The 25539-nt window shown below is 39.2% G+C and overlaps 3 protein-coding genes across 4 annotated transcripts in view; 2 read left to right on the forward strand and 1 right to left on the reverse strand.

Annotated features, from left to right (window-relative positions):
* plekhg4b (pleckstrin homology domain containing, family G (with RhoGef domain) member 4B) lies at positions 1-23464 on the forward strand. Of its 2 annotated transcripts, XM_077721309.1 has the most exons (24): positions 1-187; positions 5540-5737; positions 6820-8053; positions 11241-11438; positions 11627-11750; positions 12850-12943; positions 13418-13507; positions 13745-13861; positions 14586-14684; positions 14762-14904; positions 14976-15114; positions 15196-15318; positions 15858-16022; positions 16192-17057; positions 17316-17565; positions 18262-18351; positions 18829-19053; positions 19915-20085; positions 20155-20332; positions 20412-20528; positions 21083-21361; positions 21545-21777; positions 22635-22693; positions 23183-23464. In XM_077721309.1, the coding sequence occupies exons 1-23, from the start codon at positions 119-121 to the stop codon at positions 22677-22679; spliced, it is 5247 nt and encodes a 1748-aa protein (XP_077577435.1). In that variant the 5' UTR covers positions 1-118; the 3' UTR covers positions 22680-22693; positions 23183-23464. The 2 variants fall into 2 exon arrangements, with proteins under 2 accessions (XP_077577435.1, XP_077577436.1); XM_077721310.1 differs by lacking the exon at positions 22635-22693.
* The window catches only part of LOC144199575 (uncharacterized), a 2440-nt gene continuing 291 nt past the window's right edge, over positions 23391-25539 (reverse strand). Inside the window, exons 2-6 of the mRNA XM_077721313.1 lie at positions 25211-25374; positions 24127-24246; positions 23998-24054; positions 23811-23918; positions 23391-23738 (exon numbers count right to left, since the gene is read on the reverse strand). Coding sequence (XP_077577439.1) covers positions 23631-23738; positions 23811-23918; positions 23998-24054; positions 24127-24246; positions 25211-25363 — 546 coding nt within the window. The 5' untranslated portion in view covers positions 25364-25374 and the 3' untranslated portion in view covers positions 23391-23630. The remainder of the gene's footprint in view (positions 23739-23810; positions 23919-23997; positions 24055-24126; positions 24247-25210; positions 25375-25539) is intronic.
* The window catches only part of LOC144199573 (uncharacterized), a 2977-nt gene continuing 2666 nt past the window's right edge, over positions 25229-25539 (forward strand). The window contains exon 1 of the mRNA XM_077721312.1: positions 25229-25350. The gene's annotated coding sequence lies outside the window, so the exon portion shown is untranslated. The remainder of the gene's footprint in view (positions 25351-25539) is intronic.

Here is a 25539-nt window from a genome sequence, read left to right on the forward strand (position 1 = left end):
AGAGCTGGAAATGGACCCGGTGATCAGCCAGCGTAGCGCTGTTCATACACTGGATTGTACCACTTGGTTTTGACACTCCTCACTTGTTTAAGGGACGGGTGCCAGATCAGGTGTCTAAATGCTGTCACTTGGCAAAATGCACTCCAGAGCCAAGTCAAGGAGTTGTGACAACTACCTGAGTATTAAGGTATGGATTCGTGCTTTGACACTTGGAGACTTGTGCTGGTTGGCATGTATCGGGCCAAAAGTAATCTTTACTTGTTTATCTATACATCTGCTTTCGGTGTCAGTGTTTACACTTAAGTGTGTGCTTAGTCCTAAAACAAAGCAGCTGTCTGTTGGTTTTTACATGAAACACTGAGTGGAAAAACATGGATGCTGATGTTGCATATTGTACTATAATTGTGCAATGAAAACAAAAACTGGATTGGAGTATTTGTTTTGAACTAGAAAATGAACAGCACTTGTTTTTGGAATACACACATTTCTAGATAAATGCCTTCATATTCAGTCCTTTTGAAAAGCTTGTGCTAGGATTTTTTAAATAAGTTGTTGTTCATAAAGCTTATATACGTACATTGTTTGTATGTACTTGCAGCTATCGTTCTCTAAAGATTCTCAATGTGTTCTCTCTGAGGCATTCTTGATTAATCATTAAAGTCTAATGGATTACAATAATAACCGGATAAAGTTAGAAGAATGAATTCCGTGTTTGCTCTTGACAAATCAATTTGATTTATGGCTAGGTGAGACAACTCTTCAGGCTGTAAAAAATATTATTTTGTAGCCTAAAATTGCTCAAAGAAGAGAAAACACAATCTAAAGTTATATACTTTGTATCACTGCTGGGGTCAGTGAAGTGCACAACTTTGTATCCTCTTTGATAAGCAGCTTTTCCTTTATCAACTCCCAACTTGTATTGGTATGCACCCGTTCTATATTTACCCGGCACAACAGATTCTTTCTTGATCTCACGTGACTGTGTTTTAACTTTTTGGATTAATTGAACCGATAGAATTCACTTTGTTCATGATTGAGTGTGAATTGAGGAATGTACTAAAATACCAAGGTATTGTGTCAAAGAGGTCAAGTCGGGCTGTTCAAGAACAATATCCCACAGCTAGTGTTGTTTACATCTCGTCACACAAAGACATCAGTCGCTGGCAACATAAATCAAGTCTTTCTCTTAACTGCTGTGAGACTCTTTTAAAAACAGCTTTTTACTACAAACCTGTGTACACTTACACACAAAATGTGAGTTTGTATTTATTTTTAAAGTTGGCGCTTTTTGAAGATTTAATTCCATCTATTTGCACTAAACTGCTTTGGGGGAACCAAAAAAAAAATAGTTCAGTAATATTGTTCTATTCTTTCTAAATGATAAATGTATGATATTTGTGAAACCTCTTACTTGGTTCAAGCATCTATGTCATTGTTCAAATATTCTTTTATTTAACATTTATTTGTTTGGCTTGTACTAGCTTGGAGGTCAGTTTTTCCACTCAAGACTTCCCTAAATGTCAATACCACTTGTGAGTAACCGTTAAAGGTTAGCTGTTATCATGGAGTGATAACCTCATTAAACAGTCCTGGTTTTACTGTGGTTGCAAAATATTCCTTTCAGAAAAGTTTCATTAACTTTAAACATAGAGACTGAAGTGAACAAGATAGTTGGTTATAGATGTTAGTTTTTTTATTTCATTTTTGATAGTGAGGGGCCTCACAGTTGTGTGGTCGGGGGTTCGATACCAGGTCAGGATCTTCCTTTAGTTCCTGGTGTTTGTGTGTTCTCCCGGAGCTTGCGTGGGTTTTCTCTGGGTACTCCAGTTTCCGCCCACTCCCCAAAAACATGCATGGTAGACCAATTGGACAGCCTAAATTTCCCCTAGGTATGAGTGTAAGCATGAATGGTTGTCAGTTTCCTCGTGCCCTGCGATTGGCTGGCCACCGATTCATTGCCCGTAGTTAGCTGTGATAGGCTCCAGCACCCCTCGCGACCCCTGCGAGGATAAAAGTTTCAGAAAATGAATGAATGAATGAAGGATTAGGATTGAAAGATGTTTCCCTAAAATTCGAATTACCAATGATAGTTCCATTTGACATTAAATGGCCTAGTACGTTGGAGTAACATGTGGCCTTTTGGCATCATCCTGCTGTCTGTGAAGCTCTTAGTAGCAGCGTTTATGGGGCTCTTCTGTTACACTCCCCTGGTGGCTTCATGGTCCACTGGACGCCTGGTAGGCAGCCTTTTGTGCCCGTGACCCACTAAATGTGTCAGTGAGCAGCTCTGGATCACTCTCGCTGCACCTTTCTGTGGGATGCAGCCTTTGTCTAAGCTTATTTTGAAAAACTTTCATTCTTTTTTTTCACCTCAACTTTTAAAACAGGCGTGTTGGATGATATCAACATATTTTATGTTAAAGCATTAAGTGGGTGATATACAAAGTTTTTGAGCATGGTTCTATGGCACAGGGTAACAGCTGTTTTGTTGACGCCACAGACTAAAGTGTCCCACCTGGATCCAGAGGACACTAATTACCACGTTACTCCTCCATCATTCAGGCAGCCATTTACTAACATGACCTGGAATCATGAAAGGGGGCGACTTCCTATTTGGTTTGTGTGTTATGGCCAAAGGTCTAAAGCAGGCTAACCTCTGCATTCCTTAGTGTTCATCTTAGTTCCCTCATTCTGGTGAGCTGTACATAAATGCTTACCTGCTACAAAATTAGGTTCCCCAGTTTGGCTTCTAATATAGAAATTAGTAGTTGTATGCCGAGGTCAAACCGTTGAACAAAAGTGAAAATGAATTCAGGTACAGTCATGCTGATTTGCTTTTCCGCATGATGTCAGTTCCCGATCTCCCATTCGAACTCCTATTATTCTAGCCTATTCAGCACTGCAACAAAATGCAGATCTGTTTTATGGAGCTTATTTGCATAGTTAATGCATAATAACTAATGCAGGTTTAAATGAACAATTTCACAGATGGACAGAATTGATTCTTTTTACAACAATGCAGTATTTGCCAATATAACATAGTGTGTTGTCATTTGATTAGATTCCAGGGCCTTTGATCAAATTTATACATATATTTATGTGCAAATATGACACATATTTAACACAATCAGCACCATCGCATCTGTAGTATCAATAAAATTAATATAAAGGCATATTAATAGAAACCATTCCATTCATTCTATTGATCCATTTCAATTTGACTGCAGTTATAAAATCGCTTGATTGTTAACCCCTTAATGCCAAATCTGTCAATCAATGGTTTTGCTGTGGCGATCACTATGAGGGTAATCAAAAGGTCAGTGAGTCATTAATCAGCAATCAATCGTGCATTGATCAAAAAATAATTCATCTTCCATACTGAGCATCCTCGGAAGGGTTGCGGGGGTTGCTGTAGCACACACACACACAGAGACAACCAGCCACACTCAAAGTCATACCACCACCAGCAGGAATTGAGCCCGAGCTGCCCGTACCAAAGTCAGGCGAGTGAACCTCTACATCACGTTGCGGCTTCATTAAATAATCAATCATTTGAATAACTGATTTCCCCAATTATATTGAACAATAAAACCAAGTGTACATTTATTTATCCAAATACATTTTGCTAATCAGTCACTTAGTCAATCACTTTAAATGTCATTTCATTTCATTGAAGAGATGCATTTTACGGCGTTAGGCACAGTTCAAACCTTGGCTGTCAATTTAGCCCCATTGTAAGCCGTTAGAGTTTTGTACATGTGCTAACTTGAAAATCTCAAGTCACTACCAGAACTTTTTTCCTTCCTTGGGAAGCTAACAAGGAAACCTAGTGACCCGTCCTCAACAGTGTCATGAAGGCTTTCCTCTCATTGTTTGCATTCTGCTCATAAAACACGTTGTTCTTCTTCTGCCAAGTGACTAAAGCCCAGAAACATTTGTATCCCGCTAAGTGAAGCCTGACTACTAATGGAGGTGGGTGCTTTGTTTCTGGAGCCCAACACTGTACTGAACACACCACTTAGGGAGGCGGTGATCACAATGAGAGCCTTGTAGCCAAGTCATGGCATGTGTACCAACGCAGTGAACTGTACTCAATCTCCTCTAATAAACAGCACTGAGCTGCTTAGATCAACAGTTCTTCAAAGAGTGAAACACAACACTGTATTACTTGCACCCCTGGTTCCTATAGGATGGTTTGATTTATTTCATCTTCTCGTGCAAATCTGATCAAGTGTATGCTGGAAAAATGTCCTATAAAGTTTTACACCGGTGCCAAATGGTGGGACTTTCCCTGGTATTACTGTCTATCTGCATGGTTATCACTGGAGGCAGATGTCTTTCTTTCACTGTTGTGTTCTATTCGGGAAGGACAGATAGGAGAAGGATGTTTGGCCTTGATTCCCTGCTGAAACGACAACAATGTCTAAGTTCTGAACATGACTTTGCTCTAGTGAAGGGCATCTCTAAATACTGTATGCCCCTGACAGATCATGTATAGGTTCGATAATGCAAAAGTGACTAATACGAGGTCACGTTGTGCTGGACGGACTTTCCAGTTGTTCTGTTTGTATCCGCTCAAAGTGACGTCATTTGGTCCAGGTGTTTCCCTTCTGTCTGATGGAAAGATCATCACTGGCACTGTTTCCTATCATGATCCAACTTCCTGAATAAATGGGATGATATTTAGTCTGTCAGTAAAGCACATTTATCTTTGATCATTATCATAGTCATTCATGTCAAGCTATTAATCAATCCAGTAGGTGAAATGTAAACAATATTTCTTCAGAATCCTGTTTCATTGGGAAATTATCAGAGGGGCAACTGTCTAAAATCTGCAACAGTTCAGATCAAATTGTAATATTATATACTTAGTGGTCTTGCTGCAATATGGGCCAATATGACAATCGCTGTAAGGTTTTATATTACATCCATAGTATAACAGTATATCAATTTAATGTGCCAAATAAAATAAAAGAAAACGCATGTCTGATTTTGCATATCACTGTCGGAAGTTTGCATGCTCTCCTGCTCCTGCTTGTGTGGGATTTCTCCGGCTACTCCAGTTTCTTCCCGCATCCCAAAAACAGGCTTGTTAGGCTGGTTCAAACACTCTAAATTGCCCCTAGTTATGAGTGTGAGCGTGAATGGTTGTCTGTCTACCTGTGCTCTCCGATTGGCTGGCCACTAATTCAGGGTCTCCCCCCCGCTTGGTGCCCATAGGTGGCTGGATAGGCTCCAGTACACTTCGTGAGCCTTTGGAGGATAAACGGTTCAGGAAATGAATGCATGAAATAATTTTTTTGGAGGCAATCATTTTCTGTTGTTGGGATAACACTCTACTAGATTATTGGTCACGGAGAGCAAAAACACATGCAGATAACTTCATGTGAATATCTTTATTTAATCACAGTATCTCCCCAAAGTGTTATTTATACATAGTATTTAAATGGAAACACATTGCCAAAATGGACTCGACCATTCTGTGCTTTGTGAAAAAAAAAAACAGAGAGCTGACTGGGCATTTCTGTGATTTTCACAGGACGCTGAGTCTTTGGACAGCTGTATCCAAAGCACCTTGTCGGCCTTGTACCGGCCCTTCAACGCCACAGCTTCCACCGTCTTGTGGCAACTTTTCAGTGTGGTGGAAAGACAATACCGTGGAGACGGCCTCCGCTGCTTCATCGACTTCTTGGTTCCTGCTAAAAGGATTCTTCAGCTCATCCAACAGGAAACTTATGTGAGTGAATAAATTGTGCATAGAGATGATACATTTTGACCACCCCACTTGATGGACAAGACAATGCATGGTCTTCATTTGATGTTTCTTTGTATGTTCACCGCTGGGGAATACTTAGCATGAAAGGCAGAATGGTGCGGTCATAAAAAAGACTACCAAATGCAAAGGAAGGTGAAAATATTACTTCTGAATATCTTGGGCCAAAAAAAGTGTCTTGAAGCACCTCAAAGTTAAAAAATGGAACTTAATATTAACCATTATCCTCCTATCCAATCCTATGTGGTTCCTACTCCTGCGACCAAAGCATTTATCAATCCTATAGAATAATAGTTTTTACTAATTAAAAACAAGTTACTATTAAAAACAACTGCATTATAACAATTATTTAGTGTAAAATGGTTGATGGTGACAGTACAATATTTCCTCTTTTTTTTTTCATTTTCAGCCTTATCCAACCTATACTATTAGCTTAGTAGTCAGCATGCTCAACTGGAACATTGTAAATGTCGGTTTAAATCATAGTTGAGAACGGGGTGAATAAAAAACAGTGCCATGAAATCAACACTAGTTTCAATAATGAATAAATGATCACGGTGTAAAAGTTTGGTATAGTACATTTTAAAAAATAAAGTACATTTTACAGTCAACAAAGAGCTACACCATTTTTACCTAATCCCCCCACACTCCCTCATCCAATGTTATTTTAATATTAAAATTCTGGCAACCACAGCTGCCAGGATTTCAAATTAAATGTATCTTTTGTTTTTGTTCTGGGGTTTGTTTTTACAGAGCCTTATAACTTACAAAAAAATGTCACTGCTTTTCCTTTTTCAATTGTGTCACAAGAGGTAGACTTACGGTTGTGCCTGCAGGCCTGATACAACGTGTTTTTCTCTTGAGATGATCAGTGGGCGTGAGCCATCATCCGCATGGAGCCCTGTGCATAAAAGTCAAACATGTTGTAACAATAGTGGCAAATTTTCAGCCAGTGACGCGAGGCTTACCGAAGCTGTGTCTTGACACAAATTGTCCGATGTTTTCCAAGAGTGGGCGTTAACTGTACCCCTCTTCTCTTCTCCCAGGTAAGGTTCCGAGGACTGCTCCTCTATAACGAAGGTTGGCCTCTCTGCATTCACGACAAAGTGATCTTGCAGTTGTCCCCCTTACACAAAGTGAGACTGAAGCAAGGAGACTTCTACCTGCAAATAGTACCATTAGGCCACAAGACTGCAAAGCTTGTGATAAAATGCTTGTCAGGCAGCGGGCAGGCTATTGTGGAGATCCCCGTGGCGGAGAGCATGTATGGCAGCGTTTTCACCGCTGAGTTCCTGCAGAATGTAACACTTGAACGGAACCTGCACCCGCTACAGAATTGCCTGCTTACAACCGGTAAATCTGTGTACAGGACTCCGTGGAAGAACGTGGTCAAACCTCTGTTTATCAGCAACACGGCGGAAGCCATCATGCAAGCGCATTGCAGCAGGGTGGCTTTCCGTGGTACACTCAGTGCCTGCAGTACCAGCGGATCCACGGGAACTCTGGACAGCCATCGCAGCTCCAGGGAATCCCTCCATTCTCAGGGAGCCGACTCCACTTTCTCGGAGTGCGGCTCACCTAGCACAAACCGCGTGGATACCAGAAGCGATAGCCATAGCACGAGGATAGTAGACATAACAACTCCCGTCATTACGATCAGTCCCACAGAAGAGTGTGGGACAGAGCCAAGAGTGGATGAGGTCAGTGGGAAAGAGAGAGGACTAGCATCCAAGATGCTCTCCTTTAGTACAGACCTCAGCAATCCAGGCCCACATAGACGTCACCCAAGAGACTCTGTGGTTTTTGAGAGCAGAAGACTTTTCAGGAAATCCTACATGGAAGCTCTGCAGAACCCTATGAGCCTCGGGTCTAGCACTGAGTCCATCCTGGAAGAAAGTCCGGAGCACGGTAGTCCAAGGGAAGGATCCGTGACACCAGGCAGCAGCCCAGACACTCGCACTTCTTCTCGAGAACACTTATCCCGGAGGTTGGGGAGTCGTGGATGGCTCAGTGGTGAAGATTCTCGACCCAGCACACCTTTGCATTACTTACAGAGAGGGTTGCGGAGCGCAGAGAGACGGGCGGAGCGCCGCTCCAAGTCACTGGAGAGGAATAACAAAACTGGACAGAGTAAAGCTCACCGGGAAAGGTCTTCCTCTGGAGGTTCAGCTAACATCTCCCCCAAAAAACTAATGAATGGTTATGTTCTTCGTTTTGGGAAGTTGGAAGTGGAGGCCTCGCTTCCTGGTTGTGAAAGGAGGAGTAGTAAAGAAGTGACAGGTATGTACACAGTTCATCAATATCGTAATACTCTGTAGATCAGTGGTTCTTAATCTTGTTGAAGCTACCAAAACCCATCAGTTTCAGATGCGCTTTCACCGAACCCCATCAGTTTTTCATACTCAAAATATATAAACTCCTCACAGCACTGATTGGCCAAGCAATGTCCATGATCATCCACAGCCAGTGATGGTCAAGTAGGGCAAGTTATCGGGAATAGACAGGATGAGTCGATGTGTCTTGACCTCCGCAGCAGAGGCTCCACCAAACCACTTAGACCGACTCAACGAACCCAGGTTAAGAACCACTGGTATAGATCATAATTGCACTTTACTGTATTCACAGATATACAGACATTTATTGGAAAAACATGTTCTTTCAGGCTAATGACCATGACAAAAGCATGACATTAGAAAACCATTTAGTATAACTTTCACAGTATTTTAGTCCTTTTCCTCTCACATGAACATTCATATGCTGACAAGTGTCAAAGGTTCCCAATGGCTATTTTCTTTGCCATTCTTCAATAATTGCTCCTATATATTAATATTCATTCTGGATGGTAGCCCACAAGTTGATTAGATTTTAAACAAAACCGATAGTTCCATAGAAATTTGATCATCTTACCCTTTTCTGAACCACTTATCCTCACAAGGGTCGCCAATATAAGCTAATAATAATGAGTTGTGGCCTATCATTTCACAAATACCCCAACCCAAGGGGGACAAAGAGTCATGAAAATAAACCAGGCTGTGGCCAGGTTTTGTAATGATAGCCTGCAGCAAGACTAGCTATAACAGCTCATCACTCGGTGAGACAGCTCACAACTGTGAAACATTAATGCTGTCACTGCTGACAGATTGCTTTTCAGAGAATGGTTGCTGTGTTCTTTGGCACCTTTGAGTTGGGGGTGCAGAATTTGCCCCAGCCTGACAAGGGAAGTTGAGTCACATTTATTTATCTTTACTTTAATCACAACAAATGTATCAAAGGGCTTCACAGGACCACAGTTGACAGGCAATTACGACATCCACTGCTCTGAAGTCACATCTGTGTGTTGTGTTTTTGTTTGTTTAGTTTTGTGTTGATTCCTGCAGTGTAACTGGGGTTACAGATAATGTGAATGTCTTACTATTTTTATTTTTTATACATGGAAGGTACTTTTCTTGGGTTGGTATGTTGTGATGTTTTTGGGTGACTGACTGGCGACAGGTTCAAGGTGTAGTCCACTTTTATCTCAATGTTTCATGGATAGGCTCCAGCACCCCTGTTTCCCTTTGAGGATACACAGTATGGAAATTATTGAATGACATAGCATATGTGGTTCTTCCTGGTAGTGCTAAGATGAAGCAAAGCCAATTCATTTGTGTAGTACAAATCAACAGTGTTAAAATATTAAAATAGAACAAAAAACAGAAATGAGAAGAATTTTTCCTGGATATGATAAACTAATGACATTTAAATTATATAATTAGGATAAAATACTTTTTCTAAACAAATTGCATTTACGCCCTTAATTGTCTATGGGTCGCCATGATAATTTCTACATATTTCATTAATTGCTCGCTAAAGGTGAAAAATATGACTGATATAATAATGGCAAACATGGAAATTCTATATAATACAATTATATCATCTCATTTCATGTTACACAACATTTGAGATATACATTTTTGATTCATTAATATTAATTTAGAGCAGAGATTAGGATTTAAATGAGGGTTTTGTTATTTTTCTTTTGAATAAGTTTGATTACAGCCCACTAGCATGTTATACAATTGAAAATAGAGTACTAGAAGATCCCTGCTGCATTCCTAAAATGACTTCAGCGGCGATTGCATTTCAGCTGTTGTAAAAAAGTTTCCATCGATGGTGTTTCAACAAAAGAACAGGCAGAAGGACCATAGCATCCTACAATAAGGATAGGCCTACAGTGCTTTTAAGAATAATGGGGGTGCTCTGATCACACATGGGTTGCCTCATTTACAAAAGTGTCCTTTGTGAACCAATCAGTCGTCAAGGAGAATAAAGAAAGCTTAGCAAGAGTAAGAAATAAAAGCACATTTCCTTTATGATTTAACACAAAATCCCATGCCCACTGTCCGATGGAGCTTTTCTCTTCGACGGACGGTGTGGTGTCAAACTGGGGACAAAAAAAGCAGACTTTCACAATACTCCAGAGGATTTACTCGACGTTTGTCGCTTCCTGTGAAAACAAAGCAATTTAGGAAACATGCAGCAAACACTGGCTGCTCATACAGTGGCTCAGGAAATGCACGGACTATTTTCAGACAATAGTGGCTGTGCTGGCTGGGTTTACTCCCACACAACCGAGTAGAACTATAGTATAATAGTATAATGGTATGGAACACACAATTGTTTGCTTCCAAAATGTAGTTTGTTTTTAAACTGCTATGATGACAGTGCAATAGTCAACATAGCTTGTGTGATTTGATTGTTTGACATTTTAATGGATAACTGCTTGTCTTTTTGCCCACTGTCTCAGCTTTTTATATATATTAATGAATTGAAAGCATGAATAAGAGGATATTTGCAAAAACAAACCTAAAAATATGACAAAACTTTACATAAGAGAAGTTGATGAATAAGAAAAATAGTTGTTCTTCCTGTAGTTTATTTAGTGAGCTAGTAGAAAGACCATAATATGAAAAACCTAGATTGTACTGGACTGTAATGTGAGATTAGCACTAATTTTGCTATGCATTCAATGAATAATCCTCAATGGCTGCACTTTCACAAATGCACGATCTGGATCAAGTGTGCAAATTGTGTGACCAATAATAGATATGAGTCACACTAAAAAACAAGCCCAGGGGATTAATGTGCTGAAGTTTGTAAAACCAAAATGACTCTTGACTCATGTTGACAATAAACCTAGTCTCCAGGGTGACTCAGTGATTTACTGTGAGCCTAACTTTTTCAGGTGAAAGTGAGTGACTCTCTTTCTTTAATCTGGTCAACTATTGCATTTATACCTTCATTCATTGATTTTCTATACCGCTTATCCTCACAAGGGTCAAGGGGGGTGCTGGAGCCTATCCCAGCTGACTTCAGGAACCAGGTGGGGACACACTGAATTGGTATTGCAGGGCATGTAGTTATACGTTAACAAAAAAACTCAGCGAGTGACACACCCACAGTTTAACCCTGTAATTACAATTTACAGGGCTGCAGGAAGACACTGTCGAGGATCAGAAGTCTAGACTGACGGAAGCAGAATACAACAGCCCCAAAACTGCCAATGGTTCAGCAATTGGGTTGGGGACATCATCAAGCTCTTCCAATGACAGTAACTTGTCCCTACTTAAACAGATGTCAGAGGTTAATCAGGAGCTGCTTGCATCAGGCGCTATAATTTTGCCAGGTAGGGAGCAAATTGACCAGATTTCACCCTGAAACTTATTTTCTTCCCCTTTTTTTTACACGTCTAATGTGACACATGGTAGCTATTGTTCAAATTATATAGATTTGTTTGTGTATTATTTTAATATTCATTCTTGAAGTAGTGAAAAAGTAGTAGTTTTTTGTTTGAACCTGTTTATTTTCCTCCAGGAACAAGAGATCGCAGTGGGAGGGCGGTTTTGCAGGTGTGTACAAGAGCTCAGGTGTGGGTAGGCGAAAGCTGCACGGCACATGATCTCACCACCTTACTGGTCTACTTACATTCCACTCTGCGGTAAGCAGAGAACACCTTTTGTTCCCATTATTATTCAGCAAATAATGTCAGGTAATTGAATTCTGTTTTTCAGTATCACTAAATCAGAATTGAAATTATTGTACAAGAAACAGCACTGGGTATTTTTTAGTTTCCAAGACGTACTGTATATATGTTTTTGATTATCTCTAAATTATATTCATAATGCTTGTACAAAAAGCAGCACTGGATATTAACAAGTACTGTATATATAACCTTTTAAATGCAGTATTTATTACACATTGGTGTTATTACTATTATCGTGATTATTCTTTCATCTTCCATACATCTTATCTGCCCACACAAGGGTTGCGAGGGGTGCTGGAGCCTATCCCAGCCAACTACGTGCAACAGGCAAAGGACACCCTGAATTTGTGGCCAGCCAATTGTAGGACAAAAGGAGACGGACAACCATTCACGCACACACTCATCTAGAGGCAATTTAGAGTTTTCAACCAGCCTACCATGCATGTTTTTGAAATGTGGGAGGAAAGCGGAGTACCCGAAGAAAACCCATGCAAGCCCGGGTAGAACATGTAGTTGGTGGCAGTATAATTGTGAGTGCGGATGGTGGTATTGTCTCTGTGTGCTCTACGGCTGACTGCCGACCAGTCTAAGGTGTAGTCTTCCTTTTGCCCACCAACCCCCGCAATGCATGGTACAGAAAATGAATGAAAATATATATGTATATCAAATAATATAAATTTAATTTAGATCCGGCATCTACATGTGAGAAAATTATATTTACAATGGGTTAATATTATGGCCTGCATTATCCAAAACATAATATCTATTATGTAGACACCAGGGCTTAATTTTTTAATAACCAGAAGTAACCACAAGGGGGGAAAAAAGTATTCTCATAGATTACAAAATGTATGTCCCCACACTATAGTATACTTTGATGATACTAATGCAAGAATATCACTGTTATTTTTACTGACCTCTCTTCCTATTATCTATACCTGGGTGTCTATATATATATATATGTATATATTTTTGACAATTAACACCATGGCACCAATACATTGTTTAGCCATGTCAACATGTAGTTAAAGTGACTAAATTATTCCTTTTGTAGGAAAGACAAACGTGATGAAGGTCTGACAGTTGTGATAGACAGCAGGAGGCAGCAGCCAGTTCCTGCTCTCTTGTCTTCGCTATCTGAATTTCAGGTGAGCCTCCTAACAACACTTTTAGGTTCACTGGCCTTACAATGCCAATAGTCCTTACTACATCAAGTAGACTTTTTGACATTATTTCCCAATTTGCAAAATTTCAGAAGGAGAGGCACACCTTAAAGTTGTAATGACTGCTCATCTAAGTGCTTCTTCTGCGAAAATGCTGGCCTCGGGGCTTACGTGTGCTTGCTTGTCTGTTTTTAACTAACACACACAGAAGTGTCTGTGAGCAAGTTGGTATCAGCCGACATTCATGATTCTGTTTGAGTCTCACCTGATGATGCAGAGATGTCGCACATTGTAAAAAAAAATCTCTACGCATCTGTTATTTTGATTTGTCTGCATTTTTAATCTTTATTGCATTGCATTTGTGCGTTATTCTAACATTTACTTTATTTTGTTCAACCTTTTACTTTTTTAAGTTATTGCAATCATTATATAATCATAAAAATATGCATCTATTTTCAGACATTGGTACCAAATGCACTTTACTCAGTCCTTTTTCTGGTGGACAAAGAGGCAGCCGCCAAACCTGAAAGAGAGATTGTTAATGTACAGGTGAGAGATTATAGTTGCAGTTGCATGAACAAGTTGGGTGCTTCCACTAGATTCTTCTTGTCAACAATCTCCTTTTACACAATGTTTTTTGTGTCATTACATATCTTGAAATCCATAGTATAGCATTTTTTTGCCCAGTGTTGAGTAACATTCCTATGCCAAGTTTACTTAAGCCCTACATTTGAAGTCACATAAGAGGTGAGGACTGACCAATACTTCTGTCTTTTCTCAACATAGACCGAGACATTGTCATCTTTGAAGGCCTTGCTGAAGCATGTTGACCAGAACCAGCTCACACGCGACCTGGAGGGCACTTTCCACTATGACCACAACCATTGGATTCTCTTCAGACAGGTTATTGTGACAGCACAACACTATGGTGTAACGTGTTTCCTTGACATTGATCCAATAGTCCTATGTCCACATTTGGTCAATTTCATATTTTTTCACAAAGACAATGGTCAAGCTCCACGTGGACTTCTTATTTTTAACAACTTAGCATGATTTCACAATGTAATTTTCACCAGACAAAAATAATATTATGAAGAAGAAAAAGTCAGATGTTATATAAGTCATAAAGGTGTATGGGTTGCTTTTTTTAATGAAAAGTCAGATGTTGTCTGTATTTCTTAATGATGACATTTTTTTATTTATCTTTTTAGACTCCAAGAACAAACAGTACAAAACTCAGTTTAGATAGGTTTTTGCTAATGTAGTTTTTTTCAATTTGATATTCAGATAACTAAAGACTGGTTTACTAAGCTCCTGATCATAATCCAAATCATAAGAAAAGTCTTCAACTTCAATATCACTTCAGAACAATTCTACCAACTCTGGATAGATAGGCCACATCTAGTGTTATTCTCTAACTTTCAGTTTGAAAAAAAAAAACCTGAAGTTACACCTGAATACAAGTTGCAGTCCCAGCCAAACTATAGGAAAATATCACTTTATTCATTTGATGGTCATGTGAAACTTAACTTTCAGCCCGTTTATTCACAATTGAAATATATTGTTCTCCATGAACCCGGAAATGACCTGTTAAATGTTAATTTTTCATCTTTTGTTAACTTTACAGAAAATTGAACCCTTTGCTAGCAGCTGTGGCGAAGCCATCTCCTCTCTCCAGGAGTCTATCGCATTGTTGAGTGACAGTGGCAACTTGAAGACATCTGAGGTAAGACCTGGACTGAATCGTCAGTCACGTCCTGCAAGAAAATGGAAACGAGCTACAAACTGATATTTGTTGTTTAGGAAGTGTCTCTGATGATGGAGCAGCAGAAACGTCTCATGAAGTCTGTGCTGGATGACAGCCATTTAAATAGGTTACGTCTTGAAGGAGGCACCATCCTCGCCCGCATCAGGAAGGAAGAGGCCTGTGACAATGAGAGCTACAGGTACTGCTGGAGAGCTCTCACTTCCTGTTGGCATCAAAATGACCATGTTATTAATGTTTGCCTCTCCTCAGAGATGCTGTAGATATGTTGAGTGCACTGTACAACCAAGTAGATGAAGAAGTCCATGAGCTTGTCATTCTATCCAACAAGTCTCAGAAAGACTTGGAAAGTCTCATGGAAGTGCGCAGGTTTGAGGAACAGACACAACAGGTCAGCCTTGACTATTTACCAACCTTTGACGGCTCTTTTTTCTTTTACGATTATGGGAATTTAAAAAATATATCTTTTCAGGTCAAACTGTGGTTTAGTGTGGAAGGAGACAAGAATCTCACACCATTGGAATCACTGACTTTATCTGTCAGCAACATTAAAGACATGAAGGAAAGCTTGGACCAATTTCTGAAAGAATCTGTGGTAAATATCTTGACAAGAACAGAGATTACACCATTACATAAGAATTCCTTGGATTTTCCATTACAAAATGTAGACACTTTTGCATTATGTAGAGCAGGGGTGCTCAAACATTCTTTGTTCAAGATCTAGTTATCATGTGAGCTCGGAGGGAGGGCACTTAAAAACAGCTTCCGTTCCATCAAAGGGCACCAAAATACATCATATAATTGCGGCACATACTTCAATTGTCCAAGGTCAATTTATTACTTAACGTGCAGCTGTCACAGATCGTCTTAGGCCAGGCAGTGGGCTCCACGCAAACTAGGAAGTTAGACACCGAGCCTGATGCGGTTATTAGACAATCCAGATATTTTTATTCCTAAAAATAAATACAAATATAAGCATCAGACCTCCTGCGGTATAAACGAGACATCGTTCAGTACTAATGGAAACCAAAAGAATGGATCAAATCATTCTGTGATAGTACTTCGGCAATCTATGTATTGAGAACTTCTGATGTACCGTATAATGTAATCCTTTGTTCACATGTCGGTTGACAGAACCAACATAGACACGCACTACAGATGGTGAAAGAGTCTTCGCAGTTTCTTCCTAGCTCCGTTTCCTCAGAATTCAAGCAATATCTCACCTCCATACTGAGCAGAGTGGAGAAACGGAAGGGACACTTGGACCTCCTGGGAAACCTCTACGAGTTCTATGAATCTGTAAGTTAAAGAATATATAGCAGGTCTATTTTAGGGTAGAGAATAACTGTAAAGTAGTGATGCTAATTCTGCCAAAGTTTTATCATAGCCTGACACCCGAATAATGTAAAAATATTGAATTCTGTATATACAGTCCAAAAGAGTGAACCTTTTTTTCAATGTCAAATAGGTAAACCAGTGGAGGGAGCATTGCCAGAACTATGTCAGTCACCTTAATACTTCCGGTGAAGCACTTTCTCCCACTGTGGTCCAGACACTGCGGGACTACTGCACTGAGGCCTCCAAATTCTCAGTGGAGAACTTCAGCACACTGAATGACATGGTGCTGTCCCTAGAATGTCCTCAGGAAGTCCAACAGTGGAACGCAGTGTGGCACAATTGTCAGCAGACCAAGCAACAGCTAGAAGACACTTTAGCGCGAGCCACTAGGACTTCTTCAGACTCCATGTCCTCTGATTTTACAGATGTTTTAAAGCCTGCAGGGAGCCAAAGTAGTGTTGCAGAAATTAGTGCCTACGAGTTCCTGTCTGAAAAGTCCAGTGTTTCCAGCAGGACCATCACGCCGCCAACTACTGAGGACATCAAGCTGTATTCTGATGAGCCTTACTCCAAAAGCCCCTCTGGTTCCATTTCCTCCTCTTCACGCTTTACTTTCCCACTTGACAACAAGCTGAGCCCATCTACATTCGACGACACGGACAGCGACTGCACTATTGACTCCTCCACTTCCTGCCACTCGGAGCCCCTCTTCTCAGGATCTTCCCGAGTTCGCAAGTCACCAATGAAGAAGATTATGAAGAAGACCATGAACTATGAGCTGCCGCCAAGGGAGGGCGGCCATTCAGACTCCAGTCACGTGCATGGTTACACTGGGGTCTACATCAAGGGTTTGGAGGTGGCCAATAACGTATCGGCAGAGAAAAAGCTTCTGCGGCCCGACGTCATGAGCCCAGCGTTAGGACGCAGTCGCAGTATGTCTACGCCCTCAAAGATCCATGCCAGACACGGTGACGGAGAGGAAAAGAAACATAGCAGGTCAGAACACTGGGTATTATTAATGTGAAGATGCTTTCAAAATGGCAGTAAACCTTTGTGAGAAGTAACTGACATTTAGTTGGCTGTCACAACAAAGGTTATTAGTCAAATTTAAATAGAAAATACATCTAACTCGGATTTGACTCATAAACCGTGAATAGTCTATGGTAGGTGACACAAAACAGAAATTAAGCATATCACAATATATCATAGTGTTATCTACTGAATGATGTGACCATAGTGTGTTGTTGTTCCCAGTAAAGTGCAGCACATCATGGATGAGATGATCTTCACCGAGAGGGAATATGTTCGCTCTCTCTGCTACGTAATTGAGCATTATTTCCCTGAGATGGAGCGCCTGGATCTGCCGCAAGACCTCCGCGGGAAGCGCAACATCATTTTTGGAAACATGGAGAAGCTGTGGGACTTTCACAGCCAGTATTTCCTCAAGGACTTGGAATCCTGCGCCCACTCTCCACTGTCCATTAGCAGCTGCTTTCTCAGTCATGTGAGTATTTTAAGACCCAGTCAAAATGCCCTGAGGAGGCGCACTGACAATCTACTAAGCTCTCCGAATTTCCATCAAAAGCCTCGACCTTTAGACACGTTGTTGCACAACTAAATGGGATGTTTCCAGGCTCATTTGTCTTTTTGTTATCTAAATAGACGTGTTATATGGGGAAAGACGAATATCTAGGCTGCATGCGAGGAGTCGTGTTTTCAACCAATAGTGTAGCATAGTTTGATACTAAAAGTAAGTGGATAGCCGGCTCAGCAGTGTAGGCCTGCAAAATTACACAGGGGAGTTTCTAGGTCACGCTACATGCTTGAGTCCACTTGTTGCTTGGCAGTATTTGAAGAAGCCAAACTCGTGAAAAATCTGGCATATGCTAGTCATAACTACTGTGTGGCAACATGGACCCAAGGGTTTCAATGCCGCCTAGCAGGAAAATCTGGAAAGATGCATTTAGATTAAGATTGACCTGCGGACTCACAAAAGCACTTACTCCACCATTATTCAGTCTTATATGGATTTTACTGCATGTCCATTTTGTAATTGAACTACTGGTCTGCTTTCTTCTTGAATGGAGAAACATTGTGGCTGGTTACACGGCTCATATGGTTTGAATCTCTTACATTCTACAGCATGAACTGTTACCATTATATTATGGTGTTTTCTAACTGGTGAATTGTGTGTATGCAGGAGGATCAGTTTGGAATGTATGCTCTGTACAGCAAGAATAAGCCCCGGTCTGACTCCCTGCTCAGCAGCCATGGGAACGAATTCTTTAAGGTGCGTCTGGAAACTCTGGTAACATTCTTTACTGGGTGAAAAGGTCAGCACTCTTCCACAATGGTGCAACATTAAAGGAAGTGAATTATGCACATGTCTCATAAAGCGATATCATGACTCAAATTAATAATATAATTATCAGCATGTCACTTGCACAATAGGATACATCAAATTTTAAAATAAGAAAAGATCAAAAATCTCTTGAGGTTCGGCTCTAAAATATGTGAACATGAATTATTTTGGGTCTTAAACTGTTATCATCAAAATTAAGAAAAATAACCAAAGATCAAGAAAGTAAAGTAGATCGACCGTAGTATTTTGATAGTGTTTAGACAAGTCAATATTTTCCCAATGCATGCTTTCTTTGTATATGCTGTATTAAAAAATCAGTCATGTTGTGTGAAGAAGACAAACCTGATCATGATACACATACACATCAATGGCTTGAAACATCTTGACCATCTTCTCGCCTCCCAGAATAAGCAGCTGGATCTTGGGGATAAGATGGACCTGGCGTCCTACTTACTGAAGCCCATCCAAAGGATGAGTAAATACGCACTGCTGCTCAAGGACCTCATCAAGGAGTGTAGTCAGTCCCAAGCGCAAGAGCTGAGCGACCTTCGCACGGCCGAGGAGATGGTTAAATTTCAGCTTCGTCATGGCAACGACCTGTTGGCTATGGATGCCATTCGTGGATGTGATGTAAGTGCAAGGTGTCAACTGTATTTTGAAATCCCTTTTAATAGATAAGCAAGGAATGGGCTGAGCTTGTTTCCTTCTAAATAGTAATGTGGTACCTTTTAAAGTTCTGTTTACATGCTCAGGTCCCAAAATACTTACTATATGTCAGATCATCATTACCTAATGAAAGAAGAGTCACAGTTTGCAATAACCTGCTGTAATATATGTGGATTAACACAGAGGATGAATAACATATGCCTTTGAATATATTTATATTGCACATCCGCCTTACAGTTAAAAAAAATCGGGGATTGAATCTTCAGTGGGTTCTGGCCTTCCTGTGTGGAGTTTGCATGTTTTCCCCGAGCCTGCAAGGGTTTTCTCTGGGTTATCAGGTTTCCTTCCAAACCCCCAAAATAGGCATGCTAGGATGATTGAAGACTTGAAATTGTCCCTAGGTATGAGTGTGAGCATGAATGGTCATTGTGCCTTGCGATTGGCTGGAAAACTGCTCATAGTAGTTGGCTGGGATAGGCTCCAGCCCCCCTGTGATCCTTGTGTGGATAACCAGAATGAAAAATGAATGAATGAATGAAGCTGCCAATTGAAACAAAGATCATTAGTATAAATACATGACGTGCAATTCAACCTGTTTGATCTTTAAACATACTTCTTTAAGAGTCAAGTAATGATCAATTTATAAATATTCTTCTAGAAAGTAAAAAAATATATCCCCCAAATTACATCATCTTGTCAATGTCCTGCTCCATTATCCATAGTTTATTTTTGAACTTGATGTCATCTTTTGTATACTGTAGAGTGAAATCAGCATCCCAACAGAACTTCTATTGTTATATGTGACCTGGGGTCTTTCCTGTCTAGGTCAACTTAAAGGAACAGGGACAACTGCGCTGCCAGGATGAGTTCATCGTCTGGTGTGGACGCAGGAAGTACCTTCGTCACGTCTTCTTGTTTGAAGACCTTATCCTCTTTAGCAAGACCAAAAAGATCGAAGGAGGATATGACATTTACATCTATAAACAATCCTATAAAGTAAGCGTCTCTTTTCACATCAATTGCTATTTCAGGTACCAAAACAGATTATTTTCTCCTTTTTTTTAGACAGCCGATATAGGTATGACTGAGAATGTTGGCGACAGTGGTCTCCGCTTTGAAATATGGTTCCGGAGAAGGAAGTCCCAAGACACATTCGTCCTGCAAGCAAGCTCAGTGGAGGTCAAGGCTGTATGGACCACCATTTTAGGGAAAATCCTGTGGAGGCAGGCACTACGAAACAGGGGTGTGTTTTTTTTTTGCGTGGATATTTTTCATTTTGTTGCAGATATGTTCCTAAAAATTTTGAGTCTTTTGGCTTACAGAGTTACGCATGAAAGAGATGGTGTCAATGGGTATCGGAAGCAAGCCTTTCATGGACATTAGACACAGTGATGCAGCCATCAATGACAGAGCCATCGACTATATCATGAAGGGGTCAGGTGAGACTTTCCTTTTTTTTCCTCCTCACGTAGTCCCTACTTTTTGTTTAAGGTTGAAACTGTGGATTTATTTGTATGTGATTGACCTAGCCTAGGTGGCCCTGTGGCCAAGTGGTTAGCAGGCTGGCCTAATACGATTGGGGTTGTCGGCTCGAATTTAGGTCATTCCTCAATTGGTGGGGTTTCTCCCACATCTCTAAAACATTTAAGATGGTTGAAAACTCTAAATTACCCTTACATGTAACTGTGAGTATGAATGGCAATCTTCCACCAGCGGCTTCCCTATGGGAAATGTGGAAAAAAATGACTTTTTGTAACAATAACAAAAAAGTGCCTTTTCCATTTGCTGTAATTCAAAATTATTACTGTTGAATATATATGACGTCTAAGTTAAAAATCTGATGGAATGCAGATTTACATTTTTAATCAGTTTGCTTTAAAAATATCTTTTGGATATTCTGGTTACATTTTGAAATGAATTTACTACTCCAAGCCCATGTCTGCAGCATTGTCCTCATCTACCTCCAATTCCCACACATTGCGGTGTCTCACAGAATGTAGAACGAGAGCCTCCATAGCGGTGTCCGCGTACGAATACTCTGCTTCCATCAAGAGGCCACACTCTACCATCTCCAACAGCAGCACTTCCTCCTCTGGCAGCCAGTCGTCCTCATCCCTGTTGGGATCCCTCAACCTCCACATGTACTCTTCACCTACCCACTCACACCCTCATGCCTACCCACTGGCCACCATTCCCTCCTTTGCCCAATGGCCTTACGACTGCATTGAGGAAGACGAGCTGGAGCACGACTCGGGGACCCGTCCTTCCATGCGTGAGCCCTTACATATATATATTTGCACAACACGATGTTACGCAACCTTCGTTCACGCCTAAATTATCGGAATGAGAAATCCATGAAATGTTGCCTTAACTTGCCAAAAGCCGCAGCAAAAATGTTGTTGACACCTACTTCATGTCAAGATGATTAAAATGCTGTTCTGCATTTTTGTGGCAGTTACAGAAGGTTCCGAGACGTCGTCCCAGTGCACTTCCAATGACAGCGTAACCGGCCTGAGCACCCTCACCTTACCCGGACCCCCCGACGGCCTCCTAGACTCGTACAACAACAACAACGAGGAGTCCTCCTCCTTCCTTTGCTCTTCCCTGCCTAATTCCTCCATGGAGGCTTCCCCCATCTTTCCAAAAAGTGAAGATCTCCAAGCACAGAGCAACAAGTTCATCACTGCAGTAAGTTTTTACTCTGTTGTCTAATCTTAAATCATAAGTGTCAAACTCAAGATGCTAATGTCAAATTCAGGCCAGACAATCATTGTTTTTGCGATAGTCTCCCATAGCTAGCCAAAATAGGTTCCAGCGACCCTCGTGAGGATAGGCGGTGTGGAAGCTGATTGAATGAATGATGAGTTAGAAATATTGAAAATTGAACTAAACAAATAGTTAGACAAATAAAAACATGTCCAACCTTTTATTTTTTATTTTTTACAGAGTGCAAGTGTGTGCACCCATAATGATACTAATGATAATGGGTAGAGTAATACTAATCAATATCAGATATTTGCAGAAAACCTCCTGTGTTCAATCATTAGAGATTCTATTCAAAGTTTTTATAAAAGCATGAGTAAATGAGTAAATATTGAAATAATCAACATTAAATAAGTAGCTTTTATCACATACACAATTTATGAAAAGCAGCTAATAATTTTGTTTTAAATTTAAAATCCAATGATTTTTTAAGCCATTTGTAAAAGTGGATGCATTGATAAAAAGGATGATGTGCTCCTCATATGTGCTCTTTGCACTTAAGAGTTGCTGCATATTACCTTTTAAATTGTTCTTTTCTCTTTCGCCATCTTGCTCAGATTAGGACGAAAACATTTCAACATAACTTTTGAGTTTGGTCCTGCATCATTTTTCTAAACATATATTTATGAAGTTGTCTAATTGGCTTCTTGCCTTTATAAGTGTCTTAGTAAATCCAAGTCAAAGCATGTAAGATACATCACAATATTAAGAGGTCTTAAAGACAAGCGGTAGGTGAAGTTTCATTTTCCAAACTCCCTTTTTTACCGTTTTGTTTTTGCCAGAGGCAGACTTGTCATATAGCAGTAGGCCTGTCTACAATGGTGTGACTAAGCTTAGCTCAGTAAGTATTCGGCGTCACCATTGCGGCTGTGAAAACGATACGTGGCCTTGTTACTAATACAATATGTTTGAAAATGATGCATGTTTGTGTGAGTTTGAAAACTTTGCACTGATTGAGTATGTTGCTTGCCTTTTGTATGTTGCCATTTTGGAAGGATTCTATGTGAAAACAAATGCATGCTCTTGAATGCAATCAATGGTGTCCTATTTAATTAGACAGTGCATTTTAAAACATCGACACCAATGCCAGATTTTCATCACTAAATCATACACTGATCAGGGGTGTGTAGACTTTTATTGCTATATTGTAGTCTTTTCTTTTAGGAGCTGTTCACTGGTATGTAAATAATGTGGATTTAGTAAGATTTGGGCACCCATAAAAAGAGTCTGCTGCTTGGTAATTTGTTGTCTTTTAATTTAAAAAAATATATATTTTTTACAATTTTTAGATGCATATATTTACTTTTTTGTCTTCTTTTTTTCTTTTCAGTTGTGAAGTTCCACCACAGAGCAGAAATCGAACAAAAACAAGATTTTGTTGAAATTCAATGGAAATTCTCATAACATTATACATTGCCATGGCGGTACTTGTGGTTTGTAACATTTCCTTTAACAGGTATGAATCTGTTTATATTGTAGAGTTGTTGTTATTATTATTGTGTAATTTACAAATAGCGGGCAGATCAATGCAATAAGACTTGCCTTGTTATTATTTTTATTTGCCATCCAGCCTTGTGAAACTTGTACAGATGATTAAAATGGTTTGTGATAAGATTTTGTTTCATTTGTTATTTAGTCCTTTCATAGTGAACATGATAACCACAACATAGGGTGAGTTGGTTCGAGGTCGGGGGCGCTTTTTCCTTTAAGAGAACACATTTATCACATTTTTTTCCCCGAATACTCCTCAGAATTCATTTATTTGATTCTATAAAGGTTTAATCATTCAACAAAATACTTTTTCTTTTCTCCAGGCAGAGAATTACAGTGAGAGTCACAGTAAGAATAAGCTGAAGTCCCAACATGCTAAGCTCCAGCGCTTCAATCTACAAAGACATTTTGAGAAGGGAAGATGTCAAAGCACACCAAACATTTATTTCATTTCAGTATCAGCTCACCTTTAAATTTTCTTCATCTTCACAACACCCATACGCGAAGTCTATAACTGTCAGCAAAACAGCAACTAATCCAATAACAATACAGCCTCGGTTGATACCAATTAAGACCTGCAAAAAAAAATATGGGCATCATATAAGTGAAATGATAGGAAATATATTAGCATGCAAAGTTATGAAGCTCACTTACAGGAAGCAATCTCGAAAATCTCAATTGCACGAAAGACACCACTCCTGCTACTATGAACTGAAAGGCAGTGTGATTTCAGATTATAATGAGGGAAATATGATTATAAATATTTAAAAATAGAAGTCTTACAAGCATCCCAGTGAAATGTGAAACCCTGAACAGCAGAACTAGAGAATGTTTCATCTCCAGGCTTATGGCCAACATGAAGCCGATTCCAACACTGAGTAGTCCACTAAAAACCTGGAGACACTGCAATGAGAGATATATGATATATAAATATACATATGTATGTCCAAATTATTTTAATAAATGCAAAACTTCAGGCTAAAAAAAATAATACCATTATGATTTTTTTTTTAATTCAATGCACTCTTTTGTTTCAAGTGGGTCATGTGGGTTCATTGCAAAACTAGATTTACCAGCCATTTAAAAGGAAGACCACAAGAACATATGAGCATTTCCTGAAACAGGCTGGACGTCTATGAGCGAAACCCCACAAACCAAACTTTTCTGTCTGTCTGTCTTTGTATTAATACAATAGTTTTAATTACAGGGTGATAAAAAATTGAAGTACTTTAATTTATTTACACGTTCAAATATTTTTCCTAATTTAATTGTGAACATTTCATGACCTATGAGATTTATATCTGAGGTTTTCTGAAATCCCTCCTAAGATGGAATGACAATTTTTGAATATCTTAATTTGAATTCCTTTAATTGTTCTCCATCATATTTGCACCCTAACAACGGAAATTCAAACTTTGCCATTACTGGAGGGCTTTTAAATTAAAAAAAAAAAAATATATATATATATATATATATATATATATATATATATATATATATATATATATATATATATATATATATATATATATATATATATATATATATATATATATATATATATATATATATATATATATATATATATATATATATATATATATATATATATATATATATATATATATATATATATATATATATATATATATATATATATATATATATATATATATATATATATATATATATATATATATATATATATATATATATATTAATAACACAAAACAAAGACAACATATACCCTATGAAGAAAATATTACATTGAATGGTAAGTATTTTAAAATTAGAAGTAAGTTTCAATCATACAAACGCATCAAGGACAATAGATTTTTCTTAAAATAATAGATGCTGGTAGGCTTACCCCCAAAAGAGCAATTAGACTGCGGTCTCGCACACTTTGGCTGTCATCCCCCAGCACTCTCGTGACACGGTATTCTACCACCTGAGGACATTCGTGGTCATCGCATGGTTTTTTCTCGTCTTGGATGACCATTCTCAAATGTGAGCAAGCCATTCGTCACTCAACTGTTAATTAAAAATACAAATTATATGCGCCAGCATAGCTATTTTCTAAATAGTTACATGGTAAATACAGTACATGTCATTTAAATAAAAACGATGGGTACCCTTGTGATATTTATTTTTTAGTCACTTTCCATGTTTATTTTTTTCCGTTGAGATTGAATAACT

Source organism: Stigmatopora nigra, chromosome 7 (genome assembly GCF_051989575.1).
Source record: "Stigmatopora nigra isolate UIUO_SnigA chromosome 7, RoL_Snig_1.1, whole genome shotgun sequence".
In the NCBI taxonomy this organism is placed as follows: Eukaryota; Metazoa; Chordata; class Actinopteri; order Syngnathiformes; family Syngnathidae; genus Stigmatopora; species Stigmatopora nigra.